The 15,533-nt window shown below is 46.5% G+C and overlaps 2 protein-coding genes across 2 annotated transcripts; both read left to right on the top strand.

The window, feature by feature from the left end:
* The first annotated feature begins 955 nt into the window (after nucleotides 1–955).
* Nucleotides 956–11,078, top strand: sec23a (Sec23 homolog A, coat complex II component). Its single transcript, XM_077564686.1, has 20 exons — nucleotides 956–1,119; nucleotides 1,763–2,000; nucleotides 2,516–2,573; nucleotides 2,654–2,740; nucleotides 3,115–3,351; nucleotides 4,030–4,109; nucleotides 4,171–4,315; nucleotides 4,686–4,844; nucleotides 4,914–5,029; nucleotides 6,070–6,193; nucleotides 6,306–6,386; nucleotides 6,920–7,009; nucleotides 7,153–7,259; nucleotides 8,077–8,230; nucleotides 8,802–8,879; nucleotides 8,955–9,116; nucleotides 9,953–10,039; nucleotides 10,106–10,261; nucleotides 10,582–10,647; nucleotides 10,784–11,078. The coding sequence occupies exons 2-20, from the start codon at nucleotides 1,780–1,782 to the stop codon at nucleotides 10,871–10,873; spliced, it is 2,298 nt and encodes a 765-aa protein (XP_077420812.1). The 5' UTR covers nucleotides 956–1,119; nucleotides 1,763–1,779; the 3' UTR covers nucleotides 10,874–11,078.
* Nucleotides 11,079–11,236: 158 nt separating this feature from the next.
* On the top strand, nucleotides 11,237–15,479 carry clec14a (C-type lectin domain containing 14A). Its single transcript, XM_077564711.1, has 2 exons — nucleotides 11,237–12,480; nucleotides 13,358–15,479. Exons 1-2 carry the CDS (start codon nucleotides 12,181–12,183, stop codon nucleotides 14,699–14,701), a joined length of 1,644 nt encoding a protein of 547 aa, XP_077420837.1. The 5' UTR covers nucleotides 11,237–12,180; the 3' UTR covers nucleotides 14,702–15,479.
* The last annotated feature ends 54 nt before the right edge of the window (nucleotides 15,480–15,533 follow it).

The raw sequence follows: 15,533 nt of genomic DNA, 5'->3' as shown, positions 1-15,533 counted from the left end.
GATTGGCTCCCATCCGTCCATTTTCCTAACCGCTTTTCCTCACAAGGGTCGCGGGGGTTGCTGGAGCCTATCCCAGCTGACTTCGGGCAGTAGGCTGGGTACACCCTGAACTGGTTGCCAGCCAATCGCAGGGCACGAACAACCATACGCACAATCATTTGGAGCGTTCAATTAACCTGCTCCCATTTCAGGTAAATATTTATGGCCTAATGACAGCTTTTGTTTTTTTCTTTTTGCAAGTACTTGAACATTCCTCTGTTGTAAAATTGAACAAATACCGCTACTAATAGACAGGAGTCAAATATTTGGCCTGGAATTATTCACATTTGTGTTTATTATTTGTTTAATTATTCACAGACAATAATTTCTCCATGAAAACCAATAATGGTGTGAAAACAATTGATCCAGTCCAGGTTATACGCGGCTTATGGAGTCAGCATTGTCAAGCCGACCTCCTTCTAAATCCTCTGATGCGCACCGTCGATAGCAAGGTGGTTCTTTTTCTTCTTTTTTTGCCTCAAGGATGGCGAAGCCCTGAAACCTCTTCTACCTCTAATGGGCGGCCTCGTACCTCCTTCACTGATTGGCAATTTTAGGCTTGAGGCTTGATTGGCATGTTTTACAAAAAGTATGCAACAATAATACAAGTATAAGAATTAAAATAAGGAGGGTGGAAACAAAACATAAAATACATGATTTACATTCCCCAAAAATCCATGGGTTACTTTTTAATTAATTCTACATGAACAGCAATTATTATACTATAAGAATTAAAATAAGGAGGGTGGAAACAAAACATAAAATACATGATTTACATTCCCCAAAAATCCATGGGTTACTTTTTAATTAATTCTACATGAACAGCAATTATTGATCGACATTTCTGAATTGTTATCAATTCAAGAGTGTTGCATCGCCACTTCACATGTTTCGGGCGCCGTTGACGTGGCGGCGCCGCCATGTTGTTTTGCTTCGTTGTCACGCGTACGCGGCACGCGCACGCGCGCCGCCACATACACAGAGCCCCTCACGCCCACCGGAGTGTTCAGCCGCACAATTCCGGCGTTCAAAGTGAACGCGTGAAAGAGTGAGCTCTTTGCCCGCTGAACGAGCCAAGCGGTGAGTAGCGTTTTGTGTGCGGTGTTGTTGTTTTTTTTAGGGTTGTCCGGTCGCTTTTCTCTCAGCGGCGGCAGCAGCTAGCCGGCTAGCTAGCCGTTAGCATGCCGGTGCGGTGGCTAACTTACCTGTCAACTTAGTCGATGAACATTTCTAAGAGTTCGTGTCAACCTAATGTCCTTTGTAGGCTTTACGTAGTAACGCTAATGGCTCATTGAAGCGTTTAAATGACGTAGTAGTGGTACGTCCATGCTGCTTAAAGGACAGAAACGTGACGTCATATGATTGACGCAACTGTGCCCGTGCGTGAAGTGTATTAGTTTTAATTTGTCTTCAGTTGTAGTTATTCAGAGCGTGTGTGTGTGAGAAGTGTGAAGTATAGTAGTTGTTTTAATATTACCCCCCCCCCATTTTTATTTCAAGTATGTTTGGTGTGTGTGCATAATCAGTGTGAATAAAATTAGTACTTATTTATGCAAAATGTGTGTGTGTGTTTTGTGTACGTTTAGTGTGTTTGCCATGCTTTTGTGTATGTGAAGCGTGTGCGCCAAAGTTTGTGTATACAGTGTGTGTGTGAAGTGCGTGTACTGCACATGATGTGACTGCAGCCCCACCGAGGTGTCCCTAATAAAGTGTCATCTCGCAGTGCGAGGCGGCATTGCCATGGCGACCTTCCCCGAGTACATCGCCCAGAACGAGGAGCGCGACGGCGTGCGCTTCAGCTGGAACGTGTGGCCGTCCAGCCGGCTGGAGGCCACACGCATGGTGGTGCCCGTCGCCGCCCTCTTCACGCCCCTCAAGGAGCGACCCGACCTGCCGCCCATCCAGTACGAGCCCGTCCTCTGCAGCCGGGCCACCTGCCGCGCCGTGCTCAACCCGCTCTGGTATGCAGGACACTCGCTATAAACATGCACGCACGCACACACACACACACTACAACTACTACTGGTGTTCTGATTCAGAACCTGGTCAAGGGTTAAGAACTGTCAGTCAGATTTTAGAGGCGGCCCGAAATGAGGCAGTGAGTTTTTCATTCATTTTTGTAAAAAAGAAAAAAAGACAATATAAAGCAATAAAGAAATCGGCCGATATTTATTGACCAATTTGCCGCCATACAGATAAATCAGATCATTTAGTAGGACTTGAAAGTATATTTGTATTCATGGGAATTTTGCAAACAATTATCGACTTACTTAACAGTTATCGACATCGGCACTTTGTAAATGTTTGGTTTATCGTATCGGTTGAAAAATGTTACGGCGGTTAAACTCCATCAATTCATTAAATTTGAACGTTTTCACTTGTATAAATAATGGCCTGGTGCAACAACAACACGAATTGCCCTTTTCTGTCAAATGAAGATGGATTCAGTGTAGGGGTCGTTGTGCTTGTCTTGCAGCCAAGTGGACTACCGGGCCAAGCTGTGGGCGTGCAACTTCTGCTACCAGAGAAATCAGGTAGCACTTCCGCTTGCACTTGTCGCACCCGGCCGGGTCCCGCTTGCGCCTCACCCTCTTCCTCTCGCCGCTCCCCTCAGTTCCCGCCGTCCTACTCGGGAATCTCGGAGGTCAACCAGCCGGCCGAGTTGCTGCCTCAATTCTCCACCATTGAGTACGTGGTGCAGGTGAGTCGAACCCGAGTTTCTGCGCACCTCAAAATACCTGAAAGCTGAATTGAGAGGCTCACTTGCACCACTATAACGTGCAGAAATACACAAAGAAATGAAACTAGAAAAAATCCGTAGTCCCCCCAAAAAAAAGACTCATGGAAATATTTGCGTTCAACAAACGGATGTGGTGGCCCGGATTGCCTGTAATTTGATCTTTCCTTTAGTGCTGTCACTGTCAAATATTTTAGAATTGATGAATCTATCGACAGCCATCCGTCTTGGGCGACATGCAGAACGCAATTGCTCGTCTTGCACAGTAGAAAAGAGAAGGCCTGGAAGTAATCCACAAAGTAACGCAAGTGTCGCGTGTGGACGTTGGCATTGGTCAGCGCGGCCCGCAGATGCCGCTGGTCTTCCTGTACGTGGTGGACACGTGCATGGAGGAGGAGGACCTGCAGGCGCTGAAGGAGTCCCTGCAGATGTCCTTGTCTCTGCTGCCCCCCACCGCCCTGGTGGGCCTCATCACCTTCGGCCGCATCGTCCACGTGCACGAGCTGGGCTGCGAGGGGATCTCCAAGAGTTACGTCTTCAAAGGAACCAAAGACCTCGGCGCCAAGCAGCTGCAGGTACCAACCTGGCCCAAGCTGCTAACTCCATGATGGAAATACTTCATGATAACCAAAATCATACACGCTAACCGGATAATGCTAGTCATGGTTGCTGATGCTAACTGGATGACGCTAACCTGATGTCAACCATATCCTAAGCAGATGTTGCTAACATTCATGCTAAACAATGCTAAGTAAATGATAATTATTGTAATCCTTGATAATAATTGGTTGATGCTACTACCGAGGTGTCTGTTGACTAAGAATTTTTTTTTTTTAACTCCAATATTTTACAAACCCTTGAAGTTGTTCAATAAATGTATGCATTGAATTTCCCTCCAAAGAAATGAATAGCTGGAGTTTGTATTTTTTTTCAAATTTGAATGCCAATATTTTCCCTTTTAGTGAAAATGAATATCGGCTCCAAATATATTATCGGCGTCCTTGACTACTAATAATCGGTATCAGCCCTGAGAAAAAAAAACGTATTGCTCCATGTCCGCTAAATCAGATGATCAAAATCCCTGATGCTAACCAAATCGTGCTAATGATGATGCTAACTGGAGGACATGAAGCAGATGACGCTAATCGTTGATGCTAATCATTGATGCTACTCAGATTTTGCTAACCGGCACCACCAATCTACGATTGCTGCATGCTAGGTATGCTAACTAGCGTGCTGTGGCTTTCGTGCAGGAGATGCTCGGTCTGGCCAAACCGGTGGCCGCCTCCCAAGGACGAGGATCTCAAGCCCCGCAACAGCCGCAGTACAACAGGTGACACCCGCCGGACCGCTACTCCGCCGCCGTGGGAGAGACTAAACGCTTGCGCTTGCAGGTTCCTGCAGCCTGTCCAGAAGGTGGACATGAACCTGACCGACCTGCTGGGGGAGCTGCAGCGCGACTCCTGGCCCGTGGTCCAGGGTAAGAGGCCCCTGCGCTCGCTGGGCGTGGCCATGTCCATCGCCGTCGGCCTGTTGGAGGTGAGTGCCGCGCCTCTGCCTCACACTGTCATGCTCAAAGCCTCGCCACCGTTCTTGACGGGATGTTGGATCTTGGTGGCAAGGAACTAGGGACGCACCATAATGCCGTTTTCAACCGATTCCGATAAACCAATCGTTTAGAAAGCGCCGTTGTCGATAACCGATGAGTAAGCCGATAATTGTTTTCAACATTCACTTGAATACAAATCGACTTTCGAGTCTAACATGTACAAATGCATTGAAACATTGTGAAAAGCACCAAAAAGTGGAATTTTATTGGTCGATAATGATCGGCCACCGATATTATCGATCGTGCATCCCTACAAGGAACGTATGAGGAGTCATCAACAGTTGTTTTGTGTTGCGTCAGTGCACCTTCCCCAACACGGGCGCGCGCATCATGACCTTCATCGGCGGTCCGGCCACGCAGGGTCCCGGCATGGTGGTGGGGGACGAGCTCAAGACCCCCATCAGGTCTTGGCACGACATCGAAAAGGACAACGCCAAGTTCATGAAGAAGGCGGCCAAGGTGAGAACGCGGGCTCGTTAGCGTTAGCGTTAGCATCCGCCACATGGCTGAGCTTTTTGTCTGCGTTAGCATTACGAGTCGCTGGCTAGCAGGGCGTCGGCTAGCGGTCATGTGATGGACATCTACGCCTGCGCGCTGGACCAGACCGGACTCCTGGAGATGAAGTGCTGTGCCAACAACACGGGGTACGCACACACACACACACACGCACGATCACGATGGTGTATTTTGGGAGTAAACGCTTTGAATTCAGCAAAGGCAGGAAGCGATCACAAGCCCTTTGAAAACGTTAGCACGTTTGTTAGCACGTCATTTTCACTGAAGCAACGCCCTTAAGGTTATATTAGTTAACCAAAACTAATGAAAAAACTCAAATTAAAAAATTAATTGCATTATTGAAATCAAATAAAAACGAAAATGCTTTAAAAAACAACAACTACTTAACTGAAACATAACTGCTTACAAAACTAACCACATTATAGCGAAAATATCCTTTGTTTGAGTCTTTGGTCATTTATTTAATACATGAGCCTTTGGGGATGATTTGAAATCTGATTTTAAGTATATTTATTTTGATATTAACCGGAATAAAGACGTTTGCAAGTGCCACACCGAAGTGACGTCATCGAGCAGCAGCCAATAGAAAAGCAACTTCAGATGACGTCGCTCCGAGGCCACCATTTTGCGTGCTTGACTTTTGGCTCCAATGGCTCGGCTTGCCTGTTTGTTTTTTTTTAAGAAATAAAACTAATACTGAAACATAGTAAAAAACATAGTAAAAAAAAAAAGCATTAAAAAAACAAAAACTAAAACTGAACCACCCTGGAAGCCAATTAAAACTAACTGTCAAAAAGAATGAAAAACAAAAAGAGCTTGTTGCAATGGCCAATGGCCCTGGCTGATCTCTTATACTCTACTGCCACTTTCTGGCCGTTTGTGCAATAACTTCCATTGCTTTAAGTCACCTCATGTCAGAAGCGGCATCAAAGCAACGTTTTTGGGAGTGAAGGATAAAGTCATTTAAAAAAAAAAAAAAAAAAAAAAAATTCCCCGTTTTTGGGTTTAAATGAGTTCAAGTTAGATCTCAATTTAGAAAAAAAAAGGCGACTTGTGCTTAAAACGATTCCTATAGAGAGTTTTGTCGATTTTTGTCAATTATTCCTCCTGTTCCCAATGCGCCTTTTTGTGGCCTTTTTGTCGTCTTTTGTGCGTCTGCCGCGTGCAGAGGCTACATGGTGATGGCCGACTCGTTCAACACGTCGTTGTTCAAGCAAACCTTCCAGAGGGTTTTTGCCAAAGACGTTCAAGGCTCCTTCAAGATGGCCTTCGCCGCCACGCTGGAAGTCAAGGTCAGCCCGCACGCCGCCCGCACGCCGCCCGCCCGCCGCTCGCCCGCCGCCGTGTTTAGCGCCGTCCAAGTTGCGAGAGAAATGCAACCCCGGCCTTCGCTTTTCCTCCCAGACATCCCGGGAGGTGAAAGTGTCGGGCGCCATCGGACCCTGCGTGTCCCTCAACGCCAAAGGACCCTGCGTCTCGGAAAACGTGAGCCCACGCTGCCTTGAATGTTTGCCAGGATGCTTTCTTTGATGTTGACGATGTTTGTTTGTTTGTTCTCGATGGACTTGCGAAAGGACAAACGGCCGCTAACGATCTCTTTCGTGTAAAAGAATCACTAGAACACAAAGAAGCAATAATAAATGTGATCCAAATGTGATGTATTTGTGGGCACTGGTTGTAATTTACAATGTCCTGGAGTCCACCGGCTGCTTCATTTTCCAAATAACAATTGCTGTAAATTTGAAAACAAAAATATAACCGTCCTGCCACCAATGTATAACATGGAACACTAATGGCATCAAGTAAGTGTTAACAGTAACTTCATGAATTCCTTCCTATAAAATGACCATCAATGAACTCAAAAGTTTCGACCGCCATCTTTGTGTTGATTAACAAAAGCCGGAAAAAAATCAGTGCTCTTTTGTTGTTGTTGTTTTTAACGCTGGCTTTCCTTTCAACATGACGCATGTTGACGTCAGCACGTTTTCTGACCGCCATGTTTGTGCTCCTTTGAGCAGGAGATCGGCAGCGGGGGGACGAGCCAGTGGAAGCTGTGCGGTTTGGACCCCAGCATGACGCTGGCGCTCTACTTTGAGGTGGTCAACCAGGTACACGCCCACAACAACAACAACAACAACAACAACAACAACACATTCCTATAGCACCCAAAAAGTAGCATTTGAACAGGGGTGTGTAGACTTTTTCTAGCCATTGCGAAAGTCATTTTTTTCTTTTTTCTTTGTGCCGTCAGCACAACGCCCCCATCCCTCAAGGTGGCCGTGGAGCGCTGCAGTTTGTCACGCAGTACCAGCACGCGTCCGGACAGCGGCGCATACGCGTCACCACCATCGCCAGGAAGTGAGAGCAGCGCACGCACGCACGCACGCACGCACGCACGCACGCACGCACGTCATTGTTGCATCAAGATTTGATCCAGCATCACTTCTTGTCACTAGCATAAAATAACTTCCTTTTTTTCAAACGAGTGCCTTGTTGTCCCCTTTTTAAAATTTTGCTATAGAGTATTTTTTATTTATAATAATAATAATAATAATAATAATCATTTTGTCTGCCTTACTTTAAAAACAAAAACAAAACTTGGGCATGTTTCTGCCAGTCATATTTTATTCCTTTATTTTTTGCTGGCATGAACCCGCTCAGTAAGCCATTTTGGAAAGTAGAAACAGGATTCAAGCGAGTAAACAACAAGAAATTCAAAAATGGCCGCCAAAGGTGCAATTTGATTATTCAAATATTCATTTGAAGTTGTCAAATGTCAAAATGAGCCAAATATCCTTTTGGAACTTTGTGATTCTCGTCTGGGCCCGCCCACTTGCCCTTCATTAAAGAGGTTTCAACAAAGTCAAATGTTGGAAATTTATATGATTAAAAATGTTGCTGTCAATATTTTCACATTTTACCAAATGCAAATATTGGCTCCAAACATCAATTATCCTTGACTAGTATTATTATGTGTATATATTTTCAACTTGTTCGTGTAAATCTAGCTCAAATGTTTCAAAAAAAGGATGTGAGGGGGACAAATCGAACCCAGAACTTTTAGTGAGATAAATCTGCAGCGAAGAACAAACTGAAAATGAGCGGCGGCGCATGCTTTTTGTCAGCCGTCCGTTTGTCAAGTCGAGTGTGATCATGTGAGTGACGTGTGCGGCAGCTGGGCGGACGCTCAGACTCAAATCCAGAGCATCGCCGCGTCCTTCGATCAAGAGGCGGCGGCCATCTTGATGGCCCGGCTGGCGGTGTACCGCGCCGAGACGGAGGAGGGGCCGGACGTCCTCCGGTGGTTGGACCGGCAGCTCATCAGATTGGTGAGTGCTTGCGGACGGGTCATCGCGGGATTGGTCGCCTTTTCAAGGGGAATGTCAATTGGCCGCAATGCAATACATGTTGTGCTGCTCCTTTTGGCCAGCAGGGGGCAGTATGATCCAGATGCCTGCATGGAAGAGTTTTGCAAAATAGAATAAATATCCATTTACTTTTAAATGCCACTTTTAACTCATTCACTGCCATTGACGGCGAAAGACGTCAAAAATTCATTTGAACTATTTCTATTAGTTTAACATTTTTTTTCACTTTAGTTAACAAGAGTATGAAAAGCTAGATTTGTTTTTATTGTACATTTAGAACAAAACAAAATTTGTGATTAACTACTTGCGATTAATTACCATTCAAAATGGCCTGACGCCCCTAATTTTTAATAATCTTTTTAAAAAAATCTAAAATGCTCATGTTGGCGCCATATTTCATTATCCTTTGTTTGTTTTTTTCATCTTTGGCTTGTGCTGCCTCGTTTTGGGGCCAAAATGTCGAACTACGAAGTCGAAAGGCGTCCATTTTTGCACGACGCTGCGAGTGACGGTCGGATGTTTTTCCCACCAGTGTCAGAAGTTTGGCGACTACCACAAAGACGACCCCAACTCCTTCCGCTTCTCCGAGACCTTCTCGCTGTACCCTCAGGTGCGGCCGCACCCGAAGCGGCGTGGCGGGCGAACGGCGTTCCCGACGGCTGACGTCTCTTGTGCTGCCTTTCAGTTCATGTTCCACCTGCGGCGCTCGCCCTTCCTGCAGGTGTTCAACAACAGCCCGGACGAGAGCTCGTACTACCGCCACCAGTTCAACCGGCACGAGCTGACGCAGGCGCTCATCATGATCCAGCCCGTCCTCTACGCGTACTCCTTCCAGGGACCGCCCGAGGTCAGTCTCGTCGCGCTCAGTCCGGTTCTGAAGTCGATGTGAAGCGGGACAAGGTGACGTCGCGTCACGTGCCACTTGAGTCAACACTTGACAACATTTCTTTTCTTTTCATTTGACCAGTTTTTTTTTTTTTTTTTTTTTTTACAAGTGCTGCTCAGCCGCTTTTTGCCCTGCCCAAAAAGACACTCTTCTTCTTCTTTTTATTTTTATTTTTACATTTGCATATATCCGTCCATCCATTTTCTGAACCGCTTATTATATATATTTTTTGCAACTTTTTCATTTACATGTATATTTTTTGCAACTCTTTTTTTCATTTGCACATCTTTTTATTATTATTTTTGAATTATTTTTATATTTTATATATTTATTTATTGTCCATGTCATCAATAACCCTCAATTTAACACGAGTTTAAATGTGATTTCTTAATGCCAAACACGGCAATATCCCCCATTTTTAAGCGGGTGTGTGCACTTGTGCAACCATGTTATTTCAGTTGTTTGTTTTTCCCATTTAAGTTGTAAAGGTTAGCTGATAGTAGAGCAAATGTTTCCCATTTCTGTTCTGCCAGGGGTGTGCAGACTTTTACGCGTCATCGAGCTTCCCTCCACTATTTGGTTTACTAAATGTGTTGACGAGTTCAATATAAACAATAAACCCTGTCAATGTTGTTGTCCGGGTTTGCAGTCCCAACATTTTTTTATTTTATTCAATTTATCTCGGTGTTTTGTTCTCCCTACTGTTTTAATTCAGGTGTAATTACTCGGTCGGCCGCTAGAGGGAGGCAGACTGAACTAAGTCCAAACACTAATACGTGGCGATTTTTGTTTTGCAGCCGGTGCTGTTGGACAGCAGCAGCATTCTTCCAGATCGCATCCTGCTCATGGACACTTTCTTCCAAATCCTCATCTACCACGGAGAGGTACACGCGCGCGCGCGCACACACGCAGCACGTTTTCCCAGGGTGACCTTTGCGCGCTGGCGTCAGACGGTGTCCCAGTGGAGGAAGGCGGGCTACCAGGAAATGGCCGAGTACGAGAACTTCCGGCACCTTCTTCAGGCTCCGGTGGACGACGCGCAGGAGCTGCTGCACTCGCGCTTCCCCATGCCCAGATACATTGACACCGAGCACGGCGGCAGCCAGGTGGGGGCGCCGTAACGCACCTTTTACACTCGCACATTTACTGTATTCATTCGGTAGAATTAATTGAGTCAAAAGTAATTATCTCGCCAAAATAATTTTTGATTGATATTAATTTAGCTGGACTGATTTTATGGATGGAGCCGATACCTTGAAATGTCCTGATGCAGACGCACTCGTATTTACAACTCCAAATATCGTTATTGATTTATGAAGTTATTTCTGAGTATTTACAACTTCAAATCAAAAGTAGGCAAGGTTTGTTGTTTGTCCTGCACGCGTGTAAGTCGTCACGTACGTTTTGCTTGTCCCGCCTCGTCCAGGCTCGCTTCCTGCTGTCCAAAGTCAACCCCTCGCAGACGCACAACAACATGTACACGTGGGGACAGGTGAGCTTTCGGCGCCCTCGCAGCTTTCGGCGCCTTCGCAGCTTTCGGCGCCTTCGCAGCCGTCGGCGCCGTCGCAGCCTCAACACGTTTCATCATCCATTGATTGAATATGGATCCGTGTCTCTTTTGCCGGCAGGAGTCGGGCGCGCCCATCCTGACGGACGACGTCAGCCTGCAGGTCTTCATGGACCACCTGAAGAAGCTGGCCGTGTCCAGCGCCGCTTGACGTGCGCGCACTCACACACACACACACACGCACACACATCGTTGTATTGCGCGTGCTGCCTGAAGCAACCATCGCTGACGTGTCGGACATCTTCACTTTTGACGGATGCGTCGTGTGATCACATGTTGGTCACATACGCAAGCGGGAGGCTTGCGGCCATCTTGTGTCCGCTCACTTTGTTCTAATAAATGTTTCGGAACATTAACGACCTTGCTGGACTTTTATGGACCTTCTAGGACCTCGCGCGGACACTTGGCGCTTTAAGGACTTTTGATTTATTGACAATTCATAGTCTCATTGTGGATCTTGTCATGCGGGCCTTTTCTAGACCGTTGCAGATCTGGTTGACCTTTTGTGGGCTATTTTTTTTTCTTTACAAATAATGCAGATCTTTTATTGCGCTATCACGGACCTCAATGGACATTTTTATTGAGCTTTAAGGACCTTCATAAACTCATAAACATTTTTAGTTGTGGGCCTTTTATCAAAATATAGCTTTGTGGACTTTTTTTTTTTTTTTTTTTTTGGACCTCAGTGAGCATTAATATACTTTTATGGACCTTTTATTTATTTATTAAATTTTAACTTTATTTGTTTTTATTGACCTTCCTGGACCTTCTGTAGCACTTAATGATCTTTCAGGACGCTTGTTTGTCGATTTTTTTCCTCCTTAAAATAAAATCAACAACAAGGACCTCTAAGCGTCACGCTGGTGATCGATCTCGTGTCGATGGAGATCGCAAACGTGGACTCGATAGATCTTCTATCCATTTCCCAAACCGCTTATTCCTCACAAGGGTCGCGGGGGTGCTGATTGGTCAAATGACTTTCATTAGGATCAATTGACCGATCCAGTCGTAATCAGTAGAACGAGTGTTTCTATAAACAATCGATTATTGGCGCTGATTTAGATTGACAGACAAATCTGGTGTGCAACAAGATGGAGGAAAGTATCGCGATGGACAAATCTGGATCTGCTGTCGTGAGACAAAAAAAAAAAAAAAGAAGTAGCGAGTTTAAGAAAATAGTTGCTGATGACTCAGGAAGACGTGCACAAAAACACAAACCCCGCCAAAATAAAATCTACAACGTTACTATGACAACACGCTAACGTGACCTTGGGCTTCCTGCCATTCTTTTAAACGCTTCCTCCGCCAAACAGGAAGCATCTGCGTTGCCATGACAACCATTGGACGAGCCAGAAGATTGTCTGTGAATTCTGCGCGTGCGAGCGAAACCACGCACACTTCCTGTCGGAGCCGCAACTATTTCCTTCAAGCCATTAAGATCAATTAGACAAGAGCAAGATGAGCGGCATCCTTCCTGTTGCTCTGTCTGAGTGCGTGCGTGCGTGCGTGTGTGTGTGTGCGTGCGTGTCTGCAGCCCGACCCCGAAGATACAAAAAAGTGATTTGGGGAAGGCGGCTGGCCGTATCAAGACACCACACACTTCCTGTCCCGGCAGGAAGTCGGGGCACTGGGAGGCGGGCGGGCGGGGGTCCAGGAGGGGCGGGTGGGCTTTTGGTTGCGTTCGGCGCTGAGGGCGAGGTCGCCAGTCGGTGTGGGACGAGTTGGGAACGACACAAGAAGGAAAGAACACATTTCGAGGTAAGAATTTTTTGTTTTTCAAATCACCTTGAAACAATTCAAGGTTGAAACTGCACAGGTTCTGCTGAGCGACGCTCTCGCGGTCACATTCCCAAATGACGCCACACGATTAGCTTTTGATGCTAATTAGCGTGAGCGTGTTTTGTGAGACGTATGCCACTTTGAAAGAGGTCGAGTGCTAACATGCTAACAGTTGTGGTGCTAACGAGCCTGAGAGGCGTCGCCTGCCATCAGGCAAGGCGGGAATGGCCCCTTAGCCAGCAGGGGGCGCCAGAGGGACAACACATTTCACATAAGCTGTACGGACAAGAAACTGATTTTTTTTAAAAATTAATAATAATAATTCTTCTCCCATGTCACTTTAGGGGCTCCGTAGTTTAATAAGGCGAATTGTTTTAAATTTTTTTGTAAATGATCATTAATAGTAATAAAGGCTTCTTTTTTTTTTACACATAAAAGTATAGTAAGAAGTTTTGTTTTGTTTTTAAAAACAAACATTTCTAGTAAAAACCTTAATAAATAAATACATTTTAAAAACGACCATGCATTTATTTATATATTTCTAAAAGAACAGCCATGTATAGTAAGGCTTTTTTTTTTTTTTTTGGATGATGATGACGATGTAAGGTAAGGTGTTTATTATTATTTATTTATTTATTTATTTATTTATTTTAGCGGCCACTAAAACAACACAAGTCACTTGAATAAAGCACAATTAATGGTGATTATTGAAAATGTCATTTTAAAATGGGGCCCCTGAAGAATGTTGCTGCTGACTGATCAGGATTTCACATTTTCAAATTGTTTGCTAACAAATTTGCAATCCATTTTGAATCTACATTTGTGCCAACTTGTTTGTCCCTCCTCAACTTGTTAGGAGGAGGAGTCAGCCATGTTGCCGCCGCCCCCTCCCGCCTTTCTTCAGCTGTTGGTTTTCACCCTCACCTTGACGCCGCCGTCTTCCGCCGCCGCCAAGTCGCACCCGCGCTACGAGCTACGTCACTCGCCGCTCCCCTTTGAGCGAGCGCAGGAGGCGTGTCATCCCCACGGTCTGGCCTCCTTTGCCAGACCCGAGGAGCTTGCCCAAGTCCTTAGTCTGATTGGCGGGTCGCCGCGCGCCGGGTCGCTCACCTTCTGGGTGGGGCTAAAGAAGGCCAAGAACCAGTGTGTGGTCCCCTCGTTGCCCCTCAGAGGCTTCAAGTGGACTTTCGGGGGCGAGGACGCAACAGAGAGCCGCTGGGCCCACGAGCCGGAACAGACCTGCACCTCAGTTCTCTGTGCAGGACTCGTCACCCAGTTGGATGGGTCCACAGTCGTCAGCTGGGGTCTGGTACCACTCAGCTGCAAGACCAGGAACCACTTCATATGCAAGCTGGAGTCAGACGATGGCGGACTTGCTGAACCTAAGCTTGGCAGGACGGAGCCTGCTGGACCCAAAACAGCAGAACCAGAATTTCCTACACCTGAACCGGCAGGACCTAATCAGTCTGAGCAAAAACCAGAAGTACCACAGCTACCAACACCTGAACCTGCTGGACCAGAAAAAGTCAGACCTGAATCTGCTACGCCTGAACCTGCAGTACCTGAACTACCTGAGCGAAAACCTCACACACCAACACCGCCAACACCTGAAGCTGCCGGACCAGAACTTGTTGGACCTGAATCTACTCGGCCTGGACCTGATGAAGCGGGCTCTGACATTGGTCCAGAATCCGGGTCTGGCTCGTGTCCCCACCCTGTGGTGGCCGGCGCTCGTTTCCTCACTCTGGACCCTGACAACAGCAGCAGGATCCAAGTGGACTGCTGGTCCAAAGTCCGTGTGGATCTGCACTGCTGGGCCCCTGCGGCCGGGTGGCGTCTGCCGGGCGGCGCCCCCGCCAACCTGAGCTCCGTGTGCACCCCGTGCGGCGCCGGCTTCCGCAAGGACACCTCGGGGGAGTGCGCGGACGTGGACGAGTGCTCGGGTCCGCACGGGTGCCCTCGCCAGTGCGTCAACACGGCGGGCTCCTTCACGTGCGTGTGCGGCGAGGACGGGACGGCGTGCAAGCCCACCGAGAGCGACGCCCCCGGGCCCTTCTCGGGGGTGCTGGTGCCGGCCCTGGTGGGGGCGGCGGTAGTTCTGCTGGTTCTGGCGCTCATTGCCGGGGTTACGATTTGGTGCTGCCTGAGGCAACGCAACAAGAAGAAGGAGGCGGAGCAAAGAGACAAGCTGGCACATTAATGGTGGTGATGTCATCATTCATGACGTCATAGTGTTGGTTTATTGATGATGTTATGATGATGTCAAATATATATATATATATATTATGTAACACACACACACACACACACACACACACACCGACTAGCGCACAAGCAGGAAACCCAGGAAGAGAACGCCCTCTGGTGGCAGTACAGAGGACGTACACTGAGGCATTCTGGGTAATGTAGGCTGCTGTCACCCGTGCGCCGCAGTTTCCACATTGGCCAGCAGGTGGCAGCGTCCGCCTGTCAAGCTTCAACACGCGCTCCATAAGAGGTCACGACCCGAAAGCGATCGATCAGGGGGCGCGATCTCGAGAATGACGTCACCATTCCGGTTCGTCGTGCGCGTGTTTACGTGCGCGTGTGTGTGCGTGCTTCAACTTGACGAAAACACTTTATTTCAAGCATGATCAGATTGTTCTATTTATACAAAAACGTGATCCAATAAATCATAAGCAGATAGTCTTGCCAGTAAGTTTAAATTCATGTTTTAAACACATATTACGTGTTAAAATTCAAACCGTTACAATCATAATAAAAAAAACATTTTTTTTAGGGTCTTCAAATACATTGTGATTTAGTATGATTGACTTTGTTCGTTACAATCAAGAGAATAAAAGTTGTTCATTGAAATACTCTTGTTTTATAGTTTCCGTTTTTTAAACTTTTAATTAAATGTTTTTTTTCCCGCACATTTGTTTTGAAGATTTTAATATGATGAATTCCCTCATTATTAAAAGATGAATTGTTGACGAGTTACGTTGAAAATGTCCTTTTTTTTTTTGCTTCGCCAAGCCAAAACTATTCGT

The sequence above is a fragment of the Vanacampus margaritifer genome, chromosome 1 (assembly GCF_051991255.1).
Source record: "Vanacampus margaritifer isolate UIUO_Vmar chromosome 1, RoL_Vmar_1.0, whole genome shotgun sequence".
Classification (NCBI taxonomy): Eukaryota; Metazoa; Chordata; class Actinopteri; order Syngnathiformes; family Syngnathidae; genus Vanacampus; species Vanacampus margaritifer.
Note: the sequence above shows the minus strand (reverse complement) of the source record. Positions and strands in the feature narration are given on the sequence as shown.